The 17,636-nt window shown below is 42.3% G+C and overlaps 1 protein-coding gene and 2 pseudogenes across 2 annotated transcripts; all 3 read left to right on the forward strand.

Moving 5' to 3' along the window:
- The first annotated feature begins 548 nt into the window (after positions 1 to 548).
- On the forward strand, positions 549 to 15,974 carry LOC143857226 (6-phosphogluconate dehydrogenase, decarboxylating 2-like). Of its 2 annotated transcripts, none has more exons than XM_077367642.1 (2): positions 549 to 862; positions 14,240 to 15,974. In XM_077367642.1, exon 2 carries the CDS (start codon positions 14,248 to 14,250, stop codon positions 15,715 to 15,717), a length of 1,470 nt encoding a protein of 489 aa, XP_077223757.1. In that variant the 5' UTR covers positions 549 to 862; positions 14,240 to 14,247; the 3' UTR covers positions 15,718 to 15,974. The 2 variants fall into 2 exon arrangements, with proteins under 2 accessions (XP_077223757.1, XP_077223756.1); XM_077367641.1 differs by lacking the exon at positions 549 to 862 and adding an exon at positions 2,348 to 2,726.
- Positions 15,975 to 16,705: 731 nt separating this feature from the next.
- Positions 16,706 to 16,818, forward strand: LOC143857470 (5S ribosomal RNA; annotated as a pseudogene).
- A 312-nt stretch (positions 16,819 to 17,130) lies between these two features.
- Positions 17,131 to 17,227, forward strand: LOC143857464 (U6 spliceosomal RNA; annotated as a pseudogene).
- Positions 17,228 to 17,636: the final 409 nt, after the last annotated feature.

The raw sequence follows: 17,636 nt of genomic DNA on the forward strand, positions 1-17,636 counted from the left end.
TGGATGGCTTGGATCACCCAAACAATGTAGGCCCCCACTATATTTTAAGCTAGTGTGTAGAGAACTCTCTACACATATGTGTAGGAACCGTTCTCTCATATATATATATATATATATATATATATTAAATCGAGTCTGGCCTAGCTCGGGCTCGGCTCGTTAAGGATTCGAGCCGAGCCCTTACTGAGCCGAGCTCGAGTCCAAATTGACAACCCTAACCCTAACCCAACCCATCTACCTGAAATCTGGTCTGGTTGAGTTGCGTTTGTTCGATTCACCTTCAGTAAAATTGAAAAAACAATTAACCCAAAGAAAATTAAGACAAAATTAGAGGACGAAAAGTCAGGTTCGGGTCTGCTCGGGTTGCCAAGGCCTTAACCCTAACCCAACCCGAAATTAAATCGGGTTGGCTTTTCCCAACCCTAATCCAACCCAATCCAAGCCGAGCCAAAATGGGGTTGAACCCGTCGGGTTCGGGTTGAGCCCAACCCAAGTTTACCCAACGATAAGGTTTACCCAACGATAAGGGATGGCGAATATATCAATTTCCCTCGTCTAAACGGGAAAATTTTTATAAGACTCGTCTCGCCCTTTCACACTCTAGTCTAACCAAACCCAATTTCTCTGTTCACGATTTCCGACATATGATTGGTAGTGTGGTGGGAATAAAAATCAGCAAAGGGAGAAGCCAAAAGCTGCCTGAATTTGACAACATCTGTTCAAAGTCAATCAAATTCGTTGAATCTTTGAGTCTCACACCCATTTAAATCGATCCAATCGATTTTTTTCCTTCAATACCCAGATCCCTGAGTGATTTTCTTGCAGATTTCCATTTCTTGGCTTTGTGGGAGTAAAATCACAGGTTTGGATTTCTCTTTCTTTTTCTTTTATGGTTTTGATCTATCATCAGTTTATTGTTTCTTTTCTGAGAATCCTTGATCTGGGTCTCTTTCCTTTTGGGTTTTTTTCCTCTAGTTAATTCATCTTGTTTGTAATCTCCCCTTTTTTGTGTGCTTTGTTTAAAACTCTGTTTTGTGAAATCAGATGGTGGATTCTATTCAAAGAAACTTATCATATTCCTCTTTAATTAAGCAAAATTTTTGTTGGTTTTTTTTTTTTTGGTTCTGTTTCCATTTGGGTTTTTTCCTCTAACTAATTCATATTTTTTGTTGGAATATTGGCTTTTGTGTGTGATTTTTTTTGGGTGGTTTTTGGTTAAAAATCCCATCTTTTTCATTTATGAAATCGCAGCTTTGCGGTTGAAGAAATCCATCTTGCTCTTCTGTGAAACAATGGTGAATTACCGATAAAAGAAAAACAATAGTGAATTCTATTCAAAGAAACTTATCATATCCATGAATCAATAGCTTTTGCTAGGTAGATTTTATTCAGTGAACCACTCATTTACTTTTCTGAGATTTAAAGTTTGTGGGGCCCATCAAATGGACAGCTTACACTGTAGGATGATCCAAACCGTCCATTTGATGGGCCACAAAGTATTTACGCTGTGCCCCAGAAAACATTTCCATTGGATGATATCAACCATCCGATCTATAAAGGTTTTAGTTCCTGTATAGATCGTAGGGCTACTAGGATCATGTTACTTGGACGGTTTGGATCATCCCCTAGGATGATCCAAACCGTCCATTCTAGGATGATCCAAACCGTCCATTTGATGCACAACGTAAATAAGTTGGGAAGTGATATTTACGCCCCTTTTCATCACCAGGGACACCCAGCGTCAGTGTATCAATGGCAAAAAAGGGGCTCATGTACTTTATGTCAGAAAAATCCAGAGGCTTTGATTGCAAAGTACACTGGCAAATGGGTGTCCCTGGTGGTGATAAAAGGGGCGTAAATATCATTTCCCATTAAGTTGTGCCCCAAAAATCATTTCCATAGGATGATCCCTCCGTCTGAGACCTTGCAAAACCATCAAATGGACGGTTTGGATCATCCCAACGAAAGTTTCTTTAGGAACTGAGTTTTTTACAAGTTCCAATCTAGAGGAATGACAAAATGAAGGGCGCCCTTGCAAAAACCCTCCTACAAGGGCGCCCCATTGGCCAGTCTTAGTAAAATGCCAAAATGCATTTATTACTCATTTAACTTTAATAATTTTCTGTGCGAATATTAGGGTTATCATAAATTCGCACCCGATGTAGGATGATTCACGCCCTGAACTTGAATTGACGTCAAAAAGCGTTAAATTCTGACGCTTTTTGACGTCAATTCTCCTTCCAGGGTGATAATTTATCAGCTCCCCAAATATTATTATTTATTCTTCTTTGTGTGTCTTTTTTTAAGAAAGTTAAATATTGTTTACATTTTCATTTGATGATTCTCATTGACGAATCCCTTCCAAGTTAGAGCATTGATAAATTCGCCCCCTTACCATTACTCTCTCTCTCTGCAATCGCAAGTTTCAAACCATATGCCTCTGAGTTTCCATCTAAGCAAATCGAAGCTTGAAAACTTTGGTAGGACCTGAAACTTGGGGAGGATGACGATCTCCGGAGAACTTTCGGGGAGGGTTTCTGTGCCGTTGGATCACTCCGGGATTGAATCTAGGGCTTTCATGTTTCACAACAGGTGGATCTCTCTCAGAAGAGATTTCCCAGCAAAATTTCATCTCAGGTTTTTTAGATCCACGGGAATACACGATAGCCGTTCTATACCCACAGTTTCAGTTTCCGGAATTCGAGCAATCAGAATCCCAGATGAAGGTCAGTTTTCCCATAAAGCTTCGATTTCTAGCTCATTTTTTAACTCTGTATTGGGGTAGAACAATTTTGTACTGTTAATCCATCCTATGTAGATATCATAGATATCTATTCTCACCTATCCAACCAACTACTAACACATATCTAGATTTTCATAGGACTCTACTAACCTATCTAAGCAACCCAAAATATCTTTTTCATTCCTCCCCCCCTAAAAACGACCTTGTCCTACGGTAATGTTGGACTCTACTTGTCTATATGGCTGCAATCTTAAGGATACCAATCTCCAGTATGGAACTCCCCTTTTTTTTTTTTTTTTTTTTGAAATGGCGGAATATATTGATAAAACGGAACCGAGATGGTCCTTATAATACAAAGGGAAAGAAGAAAGAAGAGACAAACAAAACCACCAAATAAAATAAAATTAGGGCGGTAAATAATCGAACTACTCTAGACCCTGCCTAATGACCTCAGATTTAGCTACACCATCAGTTCTTCATTAGCTGATCTTTTAACATGGGCAAAAGAAATCTCCGATCCTGACACCCAATCCGATACCTCCTCAATAAGGCTGAGAAATCTCTATGGAGGAGGAGCTTTACCAGCAAGCCATCTAATAACATTGGAGGAATCCCCTTCCACAATCACCTTATCCAAGACATGTTTTTCAATGTGAAGGATACCATAATACGCCTGCTTTTACTTCAGTCTCTGACGAATTAGAAATCCCATTCGGACCGGAGAACGCCCACTCCACAACACCTACATGATTCCTCATCAGGCCACCAAAACTTGACGAACCCGGATTTCCGAAGGATGCTCCATCCACATTTAGCTTGCAGAAACCCACGGGCGGCGGAACCCACGTTTGAATTGTCTTTGGCCTTCTTAACCCTTCCATACAGATGAAATGCCATCTTTCCCACAAATCATAAGCCGACATGAATCCGAACATTGGAAGACTTTTCGCCCATTGAATAGATAGAGCAATAATCCTCTGATAAATACTGAAGGCTGAGCAGGCTTTTCCATCAAAGACCTTACAATTTCTTTCTTTCCATACCGACCACCAAAGAGCTAAAAGGCAAATTCTCCACAACACCTTCCCTTTCTTTTTTCAAGGGACAAAATCCCAACATTCCAAAAGAATAGCGATTGATTGGGGGAAAACCCATTGGATACCAAATCTTACCAAGACTAAACCCCAAATCACCCTTACTACTTTACAATGCATAAACAAATGATCAATAGATTCTCCATCCTCCAGACATAACGGACAGTGATCAATCAACCATAAACCCCTTCTTCTAAAAAACTCAATGGTTTGGATACATCCACTACTAACAGACCAACCAAAAAATGACACTCTATGGGGGCACTGAAAGGACCAAACCTTAGCCACAAAAGAATCATCACCACTCGGAACAATCTTAGCATAAATAGATTTCACAGAGAAGATTCCAGAGGAATTCCAAATCCAGATTCTTTTATCCTCACCGGATTTCTTAATATAGCATTTCTCGATCACCTCAAACAAGGAGGATAGATTCTCTAATTCTCTTTAAAAAAAATTCTTCTGAACCGTGGACACCAGATCGCTTTCTGATCCACTCTTTCGAAATAGTCACACACAAAAGCATTCTTGTCTGCAGCCACTCTCAGTAAATCCGGAAATGGAGAACCCAAGGGCTCATTTGCGCACCAATCATCATGCCAAAACCTGATACGCCTTCAGAATACACTCTGAACTTGCAACCCTTTCTAAACACATTTCTAATACGTAGGACATCCCTCCAAATCGTAACCCCTCTTCTTTCTAAAGCATCATCCGATTCCCAGTTTCCAGCAAGCACCCCGTACTTACTCCCAATTACTCTAACCCACAGGGCCTGACCCTCCTCCCCAAACCACCATAACCACTTGCACATCAATGCAGAGTTGAAACCCTTAATTTTCCTGATTCTCAATCCACCTTTTCTAATCGGAGCACAATCCTTCTCCCATTTAACCAATGGGATACCCTTCTTTTCATTCGACTCCTGCTAAAGAAACCTTCGTTGTATCTTCTCTATCCTTAGCCCCACACTTACAGGGCATTTAAATAGCGATAGGAAGTAAACATGAAGATTTGCCAAAACTGCCTTAACTAGGGTCAGTTTGCCCCCTTTTGAGACTTAGCTTCTTTTCCAAGTCTCCAACCTTTTTTCAATTCTTGCAACTATAGGTTCCCACAGAGCTTTATTTGGTCTTCCCACTCCTAGTAGAAGGCCAAGATAAGAGGAGGGAAGCTTTTCTACCTTACAGCCCAAAGTAGCTGCACAACTACTAGTTTCACTAGAGGATAAGTTGATTGCGAACATGCTTGATTTCGCGAAATTAGACCTCTGACTTGTAATCATCTCGCGAAATTAGACCTTGAGGTTCATCACTTTCACTTTGTCTGGCTCACCGAAAATTAATGTATCATCCGCAAATTGAAGTATTGAAACTTCTACCTTGTTCTTTCCTATCTTGAAACCTACTATCAGACCCATTTCACTACCTTTCTGAATAAGCTTGCTAAGAGTTTCCGCCACTATAACAAAAAGAAAGGGAGATAAAGGATCCCCTTGCCTCAAACCCCTCGAGGATTTAAAGAATCCTTTTGCCGAGCCATTAATCAATATTGAGAACCAAGCCGATGAAACACATCTCCTAATCCAACCTCTCCATACATTACCAAAACCCATTCTACTCAGAAGATAGTCCAAACAATCCCACTCTACCCTATCATAAGCCTTCTCCATATCCAACTTACAAACCACCTCTTTTTTTTCCGAGTCGGAGATAATCATCAATGGCTTCATTTGCTACCAGTGAACAATCCAAAATTTGCCTCTTGTCCACAAAAGCTCTGTGGCTATTGGAAATGAGCTTTGGCAGCACGACTTTTATTCGATTTGCCAGCACGTTTGCAAGCACCTTATACAAACATCCCAACAAGCTAACAGGCCAGAGATCTGATATCTTGGAAGCTCCTTCTATTTTGGGGATCAAGGTAATAAACGTGGCTCCCGTTCCTTTATCCAGTTGCAACCCATGAAAAAATTCTTTGAAGAATCTGAAAATGTCACATTTCACCACCGACCAACAAGACTGGGAAAATGCTAAAAAAAAGCCATCTGGTCCAGGAGCCTTATCTCTGGGAAGAGAGAAGAGAGCTTTTTCAATCTCTTCCTCACCAAAAGGAACTTCCATCTTTGAACTCTCCTCCAGAGAAAGACAATTAAAAACAACATCCTCCGGGATAGGACGTGATAAATTCTTAGAGGAATAGAGCTTGGAATAGAAAGCTATAATGGCTGAAGAGATGCCTTCCTTTAATGACACCATCCTACCATCTTCATTGAGCACCCCAATTCTATTCCTTCTCCTAGCACTTGCCATTGCATGGAAATATGCTGTATTTTTGTCCCCTTCTTCCAACCACTTAACTCTGGACTTTTGCTTCCACGTAATCTCATCATGCAACAAAATAGCCTGATGTTCTTGCTTTACTTTCCCCATCTCTTGACACTCCTCATCTCCCCCCAAACCACTCTCTTCTAGAGCAGTAAGCTCTACTAGCCTATGCTCCAGCCCTCTTTTCCTTTCATTCAAACTTTTTTTTTTATCCGCTACCCATTCCTTTAGTTTCTTCTTTACAAACCTTAATTTCTTGCCAATCACCACATCAGCCGGACCTTCTGAAATACACATCTCCCACCATTCTCCCAGCTTCTCCTCCATTTTGGGGTACTCAAGCCATGCAATTTCAAATCTAAAGGGATGAGGACCCCACGACTCCAGTCTAAGATCAAGCAGGAGGGGCAGTGATCCGACACTGAGTGAATTAGTGCCTTTTGAAGAACATCCGGGACCAATACCAACCACTCAGAAGAAATCAAGAAACAATCTAATCGACTCCTACTGTCACCTCTGGCCCAAGTAAAAGATCCCCCTGCCAATGGAAGATCGATTAACTCGTTCTCTGCAATAAAATCAATGAAGAGTTGCATGTTCTGCGAAAGTCTTGAGCATCCAAGCCTCTCCTCAACAGCCTTGATTTCATTGAAATCCCCACCTATACACCAAGGAAACGGGCACAAATTTCTAACTCTACCCAATTCCTCCTAGAATTCCTTTTTTGCCTCCCTGGATAATGAACCACAGACACCCGATAACAGCCACAAGGATTCATCCTCAACCTTCTTAAGCGCCACTGACAGCCCCTCTCGACACCGCTTCTAACTTTGTTTCTTGTAGACAAATCAAATCCGGTTTGGCACTCTTTAACAGCTCCTTAACTTGCAATTTCTTCCCCTGCGACCCCAACCCATTTGAATTCCACGACACAATCTTCATGGATAACTATATTTAGAAGTTTTCCTCCCCTTGCGGCCTCCACTTGACCTTCCGCCCTCCTCAACACAGGGCCCCTCCTCACACTGGCCTCCACTATAATTGATCCCAGACTCTAACCTTCTCAGTTCTCTTTCCTTCTTCTTGGCTGACTCAGCTGATCTCTTAGCAGAGTCTTGAGCTTTCCTATCCCTAACCTCTGCGGACCTTATTTGATCCTTAAGATCCTCCTCACCCCTTGATGCTACCACCCCCAAGTTTTTGAAAACCCCTAAAGTATGGGTGACTGAAAACTCTAACCCCCCATCCCAAAAATCATACCCCCCCCCCCCCCCCCCCGCCAACCCTGGAATCATGACAAACCCCATCACTGACCCCAGGAACCAGTGATGGGGTGATTTACCCTCGACAGACTGCCCTCCTGGCAATTTGCCCTCTCTCTAGGATCACACCCCACCAAGCCACTAAGCATTCCAAAGCAATCTGCAATGATACTTTCCACACTAGCAATATCCACCATAGATACATTCACCAAGTTTTCAACTGATATTTTCAGTATTGGGCCCTCATCGAAGGATTCCATAGAAATAGAGAGGCTTCTCCTCCCCTTATACCTTGATTTAGAATTGTACTTCTAGGGGTCCAAACTAATAGCCGTGTTTCTAAGCAAATTCCCCCCGTAAATGGTAACCTCTTCAGATTCATGCGCTACCAGGGATGGCTCTCCCAATAGATCTCCACTGACCTTTTCCACCGGGCTGGTTTCTAATAAAAGTTGCTCCTCTTCCTCAAAATCCACGCACGTAGCAATTCCTTCAAAGTTTCTGCATCTCCGGCATAAAACCTGAGACCTTCTCCCCCCTCCGGGATCAGAAGCCTCTCCTTGCAGCACCAAAGAACCCAAGGACAGAAAAGACCCTTCATTTTTGGACACACTCACTTGAATTCTAAAAGAAGCCGATTGAAAATAACCAACCAACCGTGGGCTGGATTGCTCGATACTATCACCAGCGGTCTCTAAAGAATCCAAGGCCCAATGATTATTCTCTCCTAATGGGCTGCAATTAGGAGAGACCCAAGAGGTATTTGGCGATATTTGGCCCACCATAAAATAGCAAGCAGAGGGATAAACATTCAAAGATTCAGAATATCTATCCAACATAGATGTGGGGTCCACTACTGCCACCTCGATAGGGCTACCATCTATAATGCTACGCCACCTGTAAGCAATTGGGAGACCCACTGTTTCAAAATTCAAAAAAGCTGCCAGGTGTTTGACAGCTATCGTACATGCCTAGAGGCACAGTATAGCCTTCAATGCTAACTTGCGCCCCCTCAGCTTCTCCGCCTACCTCGGGAGCGCTTACGAAACTGCCGCCCACCTCACCAACCGCCATTACTCCACCCTCCAAGCTTTGATTATCATCAATCAGGGAGCTTTCTCTGTCACTTAGACTTCCCATCGAACCACTTTCGTTTGAGTTTTCTTCCTCTGATTCCATATTAATTCCCGCCTCCATCTCGCGAGACGCTCTAACCCACTTGATAGAACCCCTAAGAGAAACTTGCAAAACAACTTCATTACTAGGGATCCCTTCTGTGACTATTAGCATTCTAGCCATTGCATATCCAGAACCAGCCTTGCAAGAAGAATCCAACTCCAAAACCTTTCCAATCCTTTCCCCTATTTTCACAAAGTTTTCCTCACTCCACGCCTCAGGCAGCACCCCATCTATTGACCACTATTGAGAGCTTTGGTCACCTTTAAAATTATCCATCCATAACGAGATTTCACGGAAAGGGGAATTGATAGCTTTTTTCCACACCTCCATTGATATCCTTCTATCAATCCCCGCTTGGGGAATAACCAGAATCTCCAATTCAACAATCTTATACACCACTACCTTCCCATGACCACCACTTCTTTTAGATAATCATTCTTCCATTGCCGGAAGATCTCCAGACCATCCAGGTCTAATCAACCCCCAAATGCCCATATCCACATTACTAATAGATTTCAAGGGAATAACTTCTAAGTTAATGGCCACACCTTCAGAAGTCATCGGCATAACCTCCCCTTGACAGATCCCAAGTCCTCTCTCAGTTAAGAACCCATCTTCTGGACCCCTGGCTCTTTGTGGAAGGGGGAAGTTGAAGTCTCTCGATGACCACACTTTTTTACATTCTCAGCAGACTAATCTTTTCTTGAAGTTTCTGAATCCATACCAGTAACACCTCTAGTCTCCAAACCCTCCTTCTAACCTTCTTCTAGCAACCCTATCCACCCTTTTTGCTCTCTTCCCTTTTGAGATCATCCACTCTTGCTCCTGATTTGGCCTACTAGGACCTCCTTCCATCAACCTGGTACCCTCTGCTCGCCCTGATCCCAATGGGATAAGAATAGCACCACTAGCTAAGCTATAGTGGCCTCCAGAGGGATCCATCCTACCAAGCGGAATTGCATTAGCCCCACTCACACATCTGGGAGGATTCCAGGTTCCTACACCAGCCATTACTTCAAGGAAACCCCACCAACCTAAATAACCAGAATTTCTAACCAGGAAGGAGACTTGAAGGGCTTGGGCCCTAAAACCGTCAACAATTTCTTTAACCTCAGAACAATCTTAAAGCCTCACAATGTGCAAAGGAATTCACATGCTCAACTTCACCACAGACTCTGACTCCAGCACCACCACCTCCTCAGATTCTGAAGAAGAGCTTGGGGAGCCAGAGGTGTACTTGGCAGAAGCAATTACCACCATAGTAGAAGAAGAGGAAGAGGAAATAAATGAAGAAGAAACTGAGGAAACTGAAACAAATGGATTAGAATAAGGAGAAGCTGAAGGATATGAAATAGCAGATGAAGAAGAAGATGAAAATGAAGAAGAAGAGCAAACTGAAGAAGGTGAAGAAAACTACCCAGCCGAAGGGGATAGCTCAACAGACATCAAGGGAAAGAAATGGGCCGACGAGGATGAAGAAGAAGAAGAGGAAGAAGAAGGAGAAGAAAAAGAAGGAACTAAAGGAGAAACCGACAAAGAAGATCCCGACTTCCTCCAACTGGGTTATCGCCGGAAAAGGGAAGCGTCCTCAGAAACGACGAGCTCAGAGGACAAACCAGTCCCTTGGAGACGGAGACGCTCCCCTTAGCTCACCGGAGCAATGGCTACTTCGACGGCGAAGAATCCCATCAACCCCATCTCTCTCGCCGGAGCAATGTCTGCATCATTTCAAGTCCAATATGGAACTCCCTATCGGTATTAATACAATGTAGATCAGCTTGGCGTTTTGTACGAGCTTGGGCCTGTTCTAAGTTGTCTTGATTTAAGCTCAACCTGGTAGTTGAGTGTTGATTTTAGCTCATCCTCAACAGCCCACCTTGATTGTGCCTGGAATATATGAAAGCAATGTACGAGGAGGTATACCATTTATAGCTTCAAATAGGGTGATCTTGGTAGTCGAGTGTTGAGTGGTGTTGCACTGATATTCTGCCCAAGTGAGCCACTTCACCCATTCCTAAGGGATATGGCTGCAAAAACAACGTAGAAAGGTTTCTAGGCATCTCTTTAAGACCTCTGTTTCCCCATCCGTTTGTGAGGAACTGAGTTTCAGGCGGCTTCCTTGCAGCTTGAAGAATTCTTGCCAAAATAAGCTTGTAAAGATCGGATCACGATCACTGATGATCGACGAAGGAAGACCCTGCAATTTAAAAATATTCTCAAAGAATACTTGGGCCACTGTTTTTTTTTTTAATGTTATCTGGGCCACTGTTATTGCCCTGTGTGGATGTGATAAGAGTGATAAAGTGTGCATACTTTGTTTAACGATCCACCACCACAAAACTATAGACTTTCCTTGTATAACCGGCACTCCTCCTATGAAACCCATAAAGATATTTGCCCATACCCGAGTGGGAATTGGCAGGGGCTATATCAGTGATACATTCTCACCCTTTTGACATTGGCAGGTGTCACATTCACGAACATACTATTTAACTGCTTCTTTCATCCCTGGCCAATAGAAAGATTACTTGAGTCGATGGGGGGTCTTTTGAAACACAGAATGTCCAACCGTGGGGTTAACATGGAATTCCATTTGGAGAACTTCTTTAGAGAAGATGGGGGTCCTAGAAAGCGTCCTTCGTAGAAAAAATCCCTTCTTGCTTAGAATACTTGGATGTGTCTAATTCATCTGTCCCATTTCTCTTTTATCTGCTGTAGATAAGGATCGGAAGTGGTCATGTTTTTCACCTTTTCCATCCAAGATGGTACCGGTATAGAGATTGCCATGAGGCAACTTTCTCTTTCTCCACAATTTTCTTCATCACCTCTCCTAGATAGCCCATCTGTAGCTTGATTATCTTTTCCTTTCCGGTAGTCCACCCTATAGTTGAAACCAAGCAACTGAGTGAGCTACTTATATTTTGCCAGAGCAGTGATACGTTGATCAAGTAGCTTTACGACTCCTTTGGTCCGTACGCATGACAAATTGTCGACTAAGTTGGTATTGTCTCCAATTCTGAATGGCTAATAAGATTGCAAGCATCTCCTTTTCATAGGCTGACAGGGCTAGATATATTCCTTTTAGAGCTTGGTTAAGATAGGATATTGAGTACTCGTTTTGCATCAACACGCCCCCAATTCCCACTCCCGATACATCCATTCAGCTGTAAAAGGCTGTGTGAAATCAGTCATCCCAAGTACGGGTGGGTGAGTTAGAGCATGCTTTAGGGTATTGAAGGCTGCATCGGCTTTGCTCATTCCAATTAAAAGAATTCTTCTTTAACAGGTTGGTGAGAGGAGCATAAATTTACCCATAATATTGTATACTTACTGTAATACCCTATAAGTACTAGGAAACCCTTTAACGACTTAGGAGTCTTGGGAATGGGCCAGTCGAGTATTGCATCCACCTTTTTGGGATCGACTGCAATTCCTTGTATGTCGAAGTTTCCTTCTCCGACTAAGGAGGACCATTTATGAGAAATAAGCGTTTCGTCTTACACCGGTGGCCGAGATGGAACTTCTCATCACAGTTTTAGCGGAGCCCCTCCTCCCACCTCTCTTTTGCTTGGGCTAGTGTGAATCGATGCACAAGAGGAAGCGTTTGTCTGGTGGTGATTGGAGTGGGAGTCGTAGATAGTGCCTTGTTTCTTCCAACTTTGAATTGTCATTTTTGCGCTTCAAGTTTATCATCTTGGAGTTTAGCTAGCCCCATTGCCTCCATCATTGTCCTTGGTTGGAACATCTAAACTTCAAAACGAAGTTCATCCTTCAATCCGGACAAACAGTAGCTGACGAGGAACTCCTCTTTCAATCCCTCTATACGATTTGACAGCCTTTCGACTTGCGCTTTAACCGCCCTCAGGATAGACGTTTGCCTCAGTTTGGGCACTGCACCTACGAAATCTTCGTATTCACTTGGACCAAAGCGAGTATTCAAGGCCACTATCAGATCTTGCCATGTTAACAGTTCCCCACGTGCCTTTGCATACCAATGGTACCATTGCAGAGCCTCACCCTGCATGTGAAAAGAAGTGATGGTCAAGCGGTGGTCCCACCGAGTTTGGTGATAGCCAAAGAACTGCTCGGCTCGATACTCCCATCCACTGGGATTGTCCACGTCAAAAGATAGAAAATCCAGTCGAATCATCCTCCCTCATATAGCATTTACACAACCATTCAAGCTTGTATTTTCGATTGTATTTCTAACCATCTGAACTCCCATTGTAGCTGTTGAGTGTTTTGCGACATCTCTTTGCGGCTGATTAGAAAGGTAATCATACTTGGTACTCAATGCAGCCAATTGCTGCCTAAGCTCAAGCAGATCTCTGTCCCGCCTCTCTGTGAGCTCAGCATCACGGTCCTCGGCGTAGTCTTCCGCCATGGTCAGGATTGGCTCCGATACTAAAATGTTACAGTCCTGTCTTGTGGATCTTTCTCTACCCCTTCTGCGTCCTCTATTTCGTCGAGGAATCTTGACGTTTTAGAGAAAACAAAGTAAAACAAAGAGTGCTGGTTCAATTCGAGGATAATAGAGACCTCCCAAGTTTGGTTTTTTTGCAAAGAAATAAGTCGCATGACTCTTCCCATGATTCTCTCCACATCTCCAACTAGTGTCCCTATCTAGATATCATAATTCATAGATATCTATTCTCACCTATCTGTCCAACTACTAACACCTATCTAGATTTCATAGGACTCTACTAACCTATCTAACCAAGCCGAAGTACCACTCTCCCTCATCTCCTAACTCTCCCACATCTCCTATCTTCAAGGAGAAATATCTTATCAAATTTTTATCTTTTTAGATAAGATTTTGAAAAAATCTATGGTTTGTCAAGTTAAATTCGGATCTTGAATATCTTTGAATCTCTTTTTTAACTTTTATTTTTCTTTTTTTTCTTTCTTTCATATTTCTTTTTCAGATTGAAACGTTGTTTGTTTTGAATGGGAGGTTATCATTCTTTTCCCTTATCTGTTTTTATATATGGAACCCTAGCTTTTCTTGATCCAATGTACCATTGTTGGGGTTTCCTCTTTGGATTCTGGTTCTTTACTCAAAACATCTTTCATTTATCTTGTAGCATGATGGCCAAATGCTGAGTCACAAAACATTTGATGGAGGACATGATGCATTAAACACATTTTTTCAGTGAAATTGGAGTAGGGAAAACACATACTCATGTTGTTTTCTTGGATCTGGAAGATGTAAAGTGCTACAAATAATTCCATGTGGATGGAGATGTCCTCTCTCATTTTTCTTTCACTAACAGAGAGAGAGAGAGGGAGGGAGGGTTCTGATACCTGATACTTAGGGTAGCAATTTCCTTTTTGCGTTAAAAGGGTGTTAGAGCAGCGTTAAAGGGGGTGACTTCATGCTCACAGGGGGCGAATTTATCAAAGGGGGTGACTTCATCCTCACAGAGGGCGAATTTATCAGCGCCCTCCAGTTTTTGTCTGAAGAGATTCTAAGTTTGTAGCTGCTTTTTTTCCTCAGTTAACCTGATTCAAAAAGCCCACCCATGTTTCTGATGCGAATCATTTACTTATTTGTTTTTTGATTTCTTTTCTTATTGATGGATTGCTGTTTAGTATCTCGCTACCTTCTTCCCTGACAATCTCATATTTTTATAGGAAAAACTATGGATACTCCCTCCTCTAACCTCTCAAGAATAGGCCTTGTCGGCCTTGCTGTCATGGGCCAGAATCTCGCCCTCAACATTGCTGAGAAAGGCTTCCAAATCTCCATCTACAACCGAACCACCTCCAAAGTAGACGAGACTGTCGAACGAGCCAAACGTGAGGGAGACCTTCCTCTACTAGGCTTCCATGATCCTGAATCGTTCGTTAACTCAATCCAGAAACCTCGTGTTATAATCATGCTTGTGAAGGCTGGGGCCCCTGTCGATCAAACCATCAAAACGCTCACACCTTACATGGAGAAAGATGATTGTATTATTGATGGAGGCAATGAGTGGTATGAAAACACAGAGAGGAGAGAGGCAGCTGTGGCTGAATTGGGTCTCCTCTATCTTGGGATGGGAGTTTCCGGTGGCGAAGAGGGTGCCCGAAATGGGCCTTCTTTGATGCCCGGAGGGTCATTCAAGGCTTATAAGAACATTGAAGATATCCTTCTCAAGGTTGCGGCTCAGGTTCCGGACAGTGGCCCTTGTGTCACATATATTGGCAAAGGAGGATCGGGTAACTTCGTTAAGATGGTTCACAATGGGATTGAATATGGTGATATGCAATTGATCGCGGAGGCATATGATGTGTTGAAATATGTTGGGAAGCTTTCCAATGATGAGTTGCAATGTGTTTTCTCTGATTGGAACAAGGGAGAGCTTCTGAGCTTCTTGATTGAGATCACGGCAGATATCTTCGGGATTAAGGATGATAAGGGTGATGGGTATTTGGTAGACAAGGTTTTGGACAAGACTGGGATGAAGGGTACTGGTAAATGGACTGTTCAACAAGCTGCTGACCTATCCGTTGCGGCTCCAACCATTGCATCGTCTTTGGATGCAAGGTTTCTTAGTGGGTTGAAAGAGGAAAGGGTGGCGGCGGCTAAAGTTTTCAAAGAGGGTGGTTTTAGTGACATCCTAAGTGATCAACATGTGGATAAGGCGAAGTTGATTGATGATGTGAGGCAAGCTCTTTACTCAGCGAAGATATGTAGCTATGCCCAGGGGATGAATTTGATCCGCGCGAAGAGTATTGAGAAGGGATGGGACCTAAAATTGGGGGAGCTCGCAAGGATTTGGAAGGGGGGATGCATTATTCGTGCCATATTCTTGGATCGGATCAAGAAGGCATATGATAGGAATGCAGATCTCCCAAACCTTCTTGTGGATCCAGAGTTTGCAAAGGAGATTATTGATCGACAATCTGCTTGGCGCAGAGTTGTTTGCCTTGCGATTAATTCGGGTATCAGTACACCAGGCATGTCAACTAGTCTGGCTTACTTTGACAGTTATAGGAGGGACAGACTTCCTGCTAATTTGGTCCAAGCTCAAAGGGATTATTTCGGAGCTCATACTTATGAGAGGACTGATATACCTGGAGCCTTCCATACCGAGTGGTTCAAGATTGCGAAACAGTCCAAGGCATGAGGTTCTTGGGTGAATCTTCTACTTTATCAAATGCTTATCATTTAAGCACAATAATTTTTGCCTTTGGGGCTGAACACTTGTATTGAACTTCTATTTTCCTCTCTGAATTTATCTGTTTGAGCTTAGATTTTCGGCAATCCATCGGATTCCTTGCAGTTTGCTGTAGACTTGAGGTTGCGTTATCATGGATCATAGGTTGATATAAACATCTTTTTGTTATCGATTTGGGTTAATTAAACTGAAATTGTTTGGGTGAATTCATTGACAGAACTTGAAAAAGGAACATGATAATTATTCGGTATGAAAATCTCTACTTTCCTTACTAATTGTGAATTGTTGGTTCTTTTGTTTATATTCTTTCCTCAAATATCCTTCGCAGGGATGCAACTCGATTTTTGGCAATTCGGGTCAAGCATTTCCCATAAAATCAGATTTGATTCGGGTAGGTTTTTAGCAAAAGCTCAACCCAATCTGACCCAAAATGCACCGCATATGACTCCGAAAAATGGTGTGAAATCTCATTCCCCCGTCTTTTGTGGGTATCTGAAACTAGTGTTGTGGATCTGGTTTGCCGAATGTGTTCTTCGTGTTTTTCATTATCCGCAAGGCCAAAATGTGAGAAGCCCTGCTGAGAATATTTTCCAAACACAACCTGTGTTTATGGAAAATGAGCGCCACAATTCGAAAATTACAGCACTTTGAGAGAGGAGAGGGTACTCCAATCTAAAAATCACACCAATTGAACAACCCTAATTGTTATCTTAACGGATATTTGGCATGTTAAATGTTGTGGCTGCTCATCCATTGCCTAATTCTGGCTTAGCACGTCTAATGATCATTGCTGCTCAGAACAATTCAATAATTCAATTGTTGATATTTTCAGTTCAGATCACTTTGCATATGGGAAGATGAGCTTGTAAAATAAACCATCATAAACCAGAGCCGAAAGCACAAAGAAGAATACTATGGAAGATAAAGCTTACCCTCAGGAGGCGATCATACTAGCACAAATGCACTGGATCCCATCAGAACACCGAAATTAAGTGTGCTTGGACCAGAGTAGTACTCGGATGGGTGACCTCTTGGGAAGTCACCCCTCTAAAAAGATAAAGCTTACTCTCTGAACAAGAACCAAAAGCACAAGAACAAAAACTATCTGAAATTAGATATCAGGCCATACTAACATCTTGAGATTAAATCTTCAGACAAAACGAATCAAGCAAAAATGTCCTATATGTACAATTGAAATGGAGTAAACCTATGAAATCGTACCATTCAAATAATAATAAAAAAAAACCTATGAAATCGTGTTGAACCCGACCCAAGTTCTATGCCCAATAATATCTCAATAGCCTTGTCTTCTAAACGTTGCCGGATGACAGTGTGAGACTGGAGCGAATTTAAACTCAAGCTGTCTCTACATGGGATAAGATTGGAATGATACAGAGAAGATTAGCATGGAGCCTGCACAAGGATGACATGCACAAATCAAGAAATGGTTCAAGTGGATCACTCAAGCTCTTAAATTACAACCCAATGTGAAACGATTTGGATCTTGCTTGCATAAAACAAAGTTGCCCCTTCTCATATCAACTAACAACAAATCCTCACTGTCAAACAGATGAAGTATGTTGCCCTTCTGTGCAGAAGATGCCCAATTCAATGAAATCATATATATTTCTTTAATTAAAACGTAATGGGAAACAATAAAACACGGGGTCTAGAGTTTTGAGCTCATTGTCACGGTTATAGAACATTAACTTCTTTTGATTATTCTGGTACAAAGATTAATACGAAATAACGTTGATAGCCTCTACTCGTATCCAAGCTCTTCTGAGGGTTAGATTTGCCTCAATTTCTTGTCTCTTGCCTTTAGTTCTACTTAAGCTAGCTTCAGCTATTTCAAGAGTACATTGAAT

The sequence above is a fragment of the Tasmannia lanceolata genome, unplaced genomic scaffold (assembly GCF_043159265.1).
Source record: "Tasmannia lanceolata isolate RefF3 unplaced genomic scaffold, GAP_Taslan_0.1 ptg000024l, whole genome shotgun sequence".
NCBI classification, from domain to species: Eukaryota; Viridiplantae; Streptophyta; class Magnoliopsida; order Canellales; family Winteraceae; genus Tasmannia; species Tasmannia lanceolata.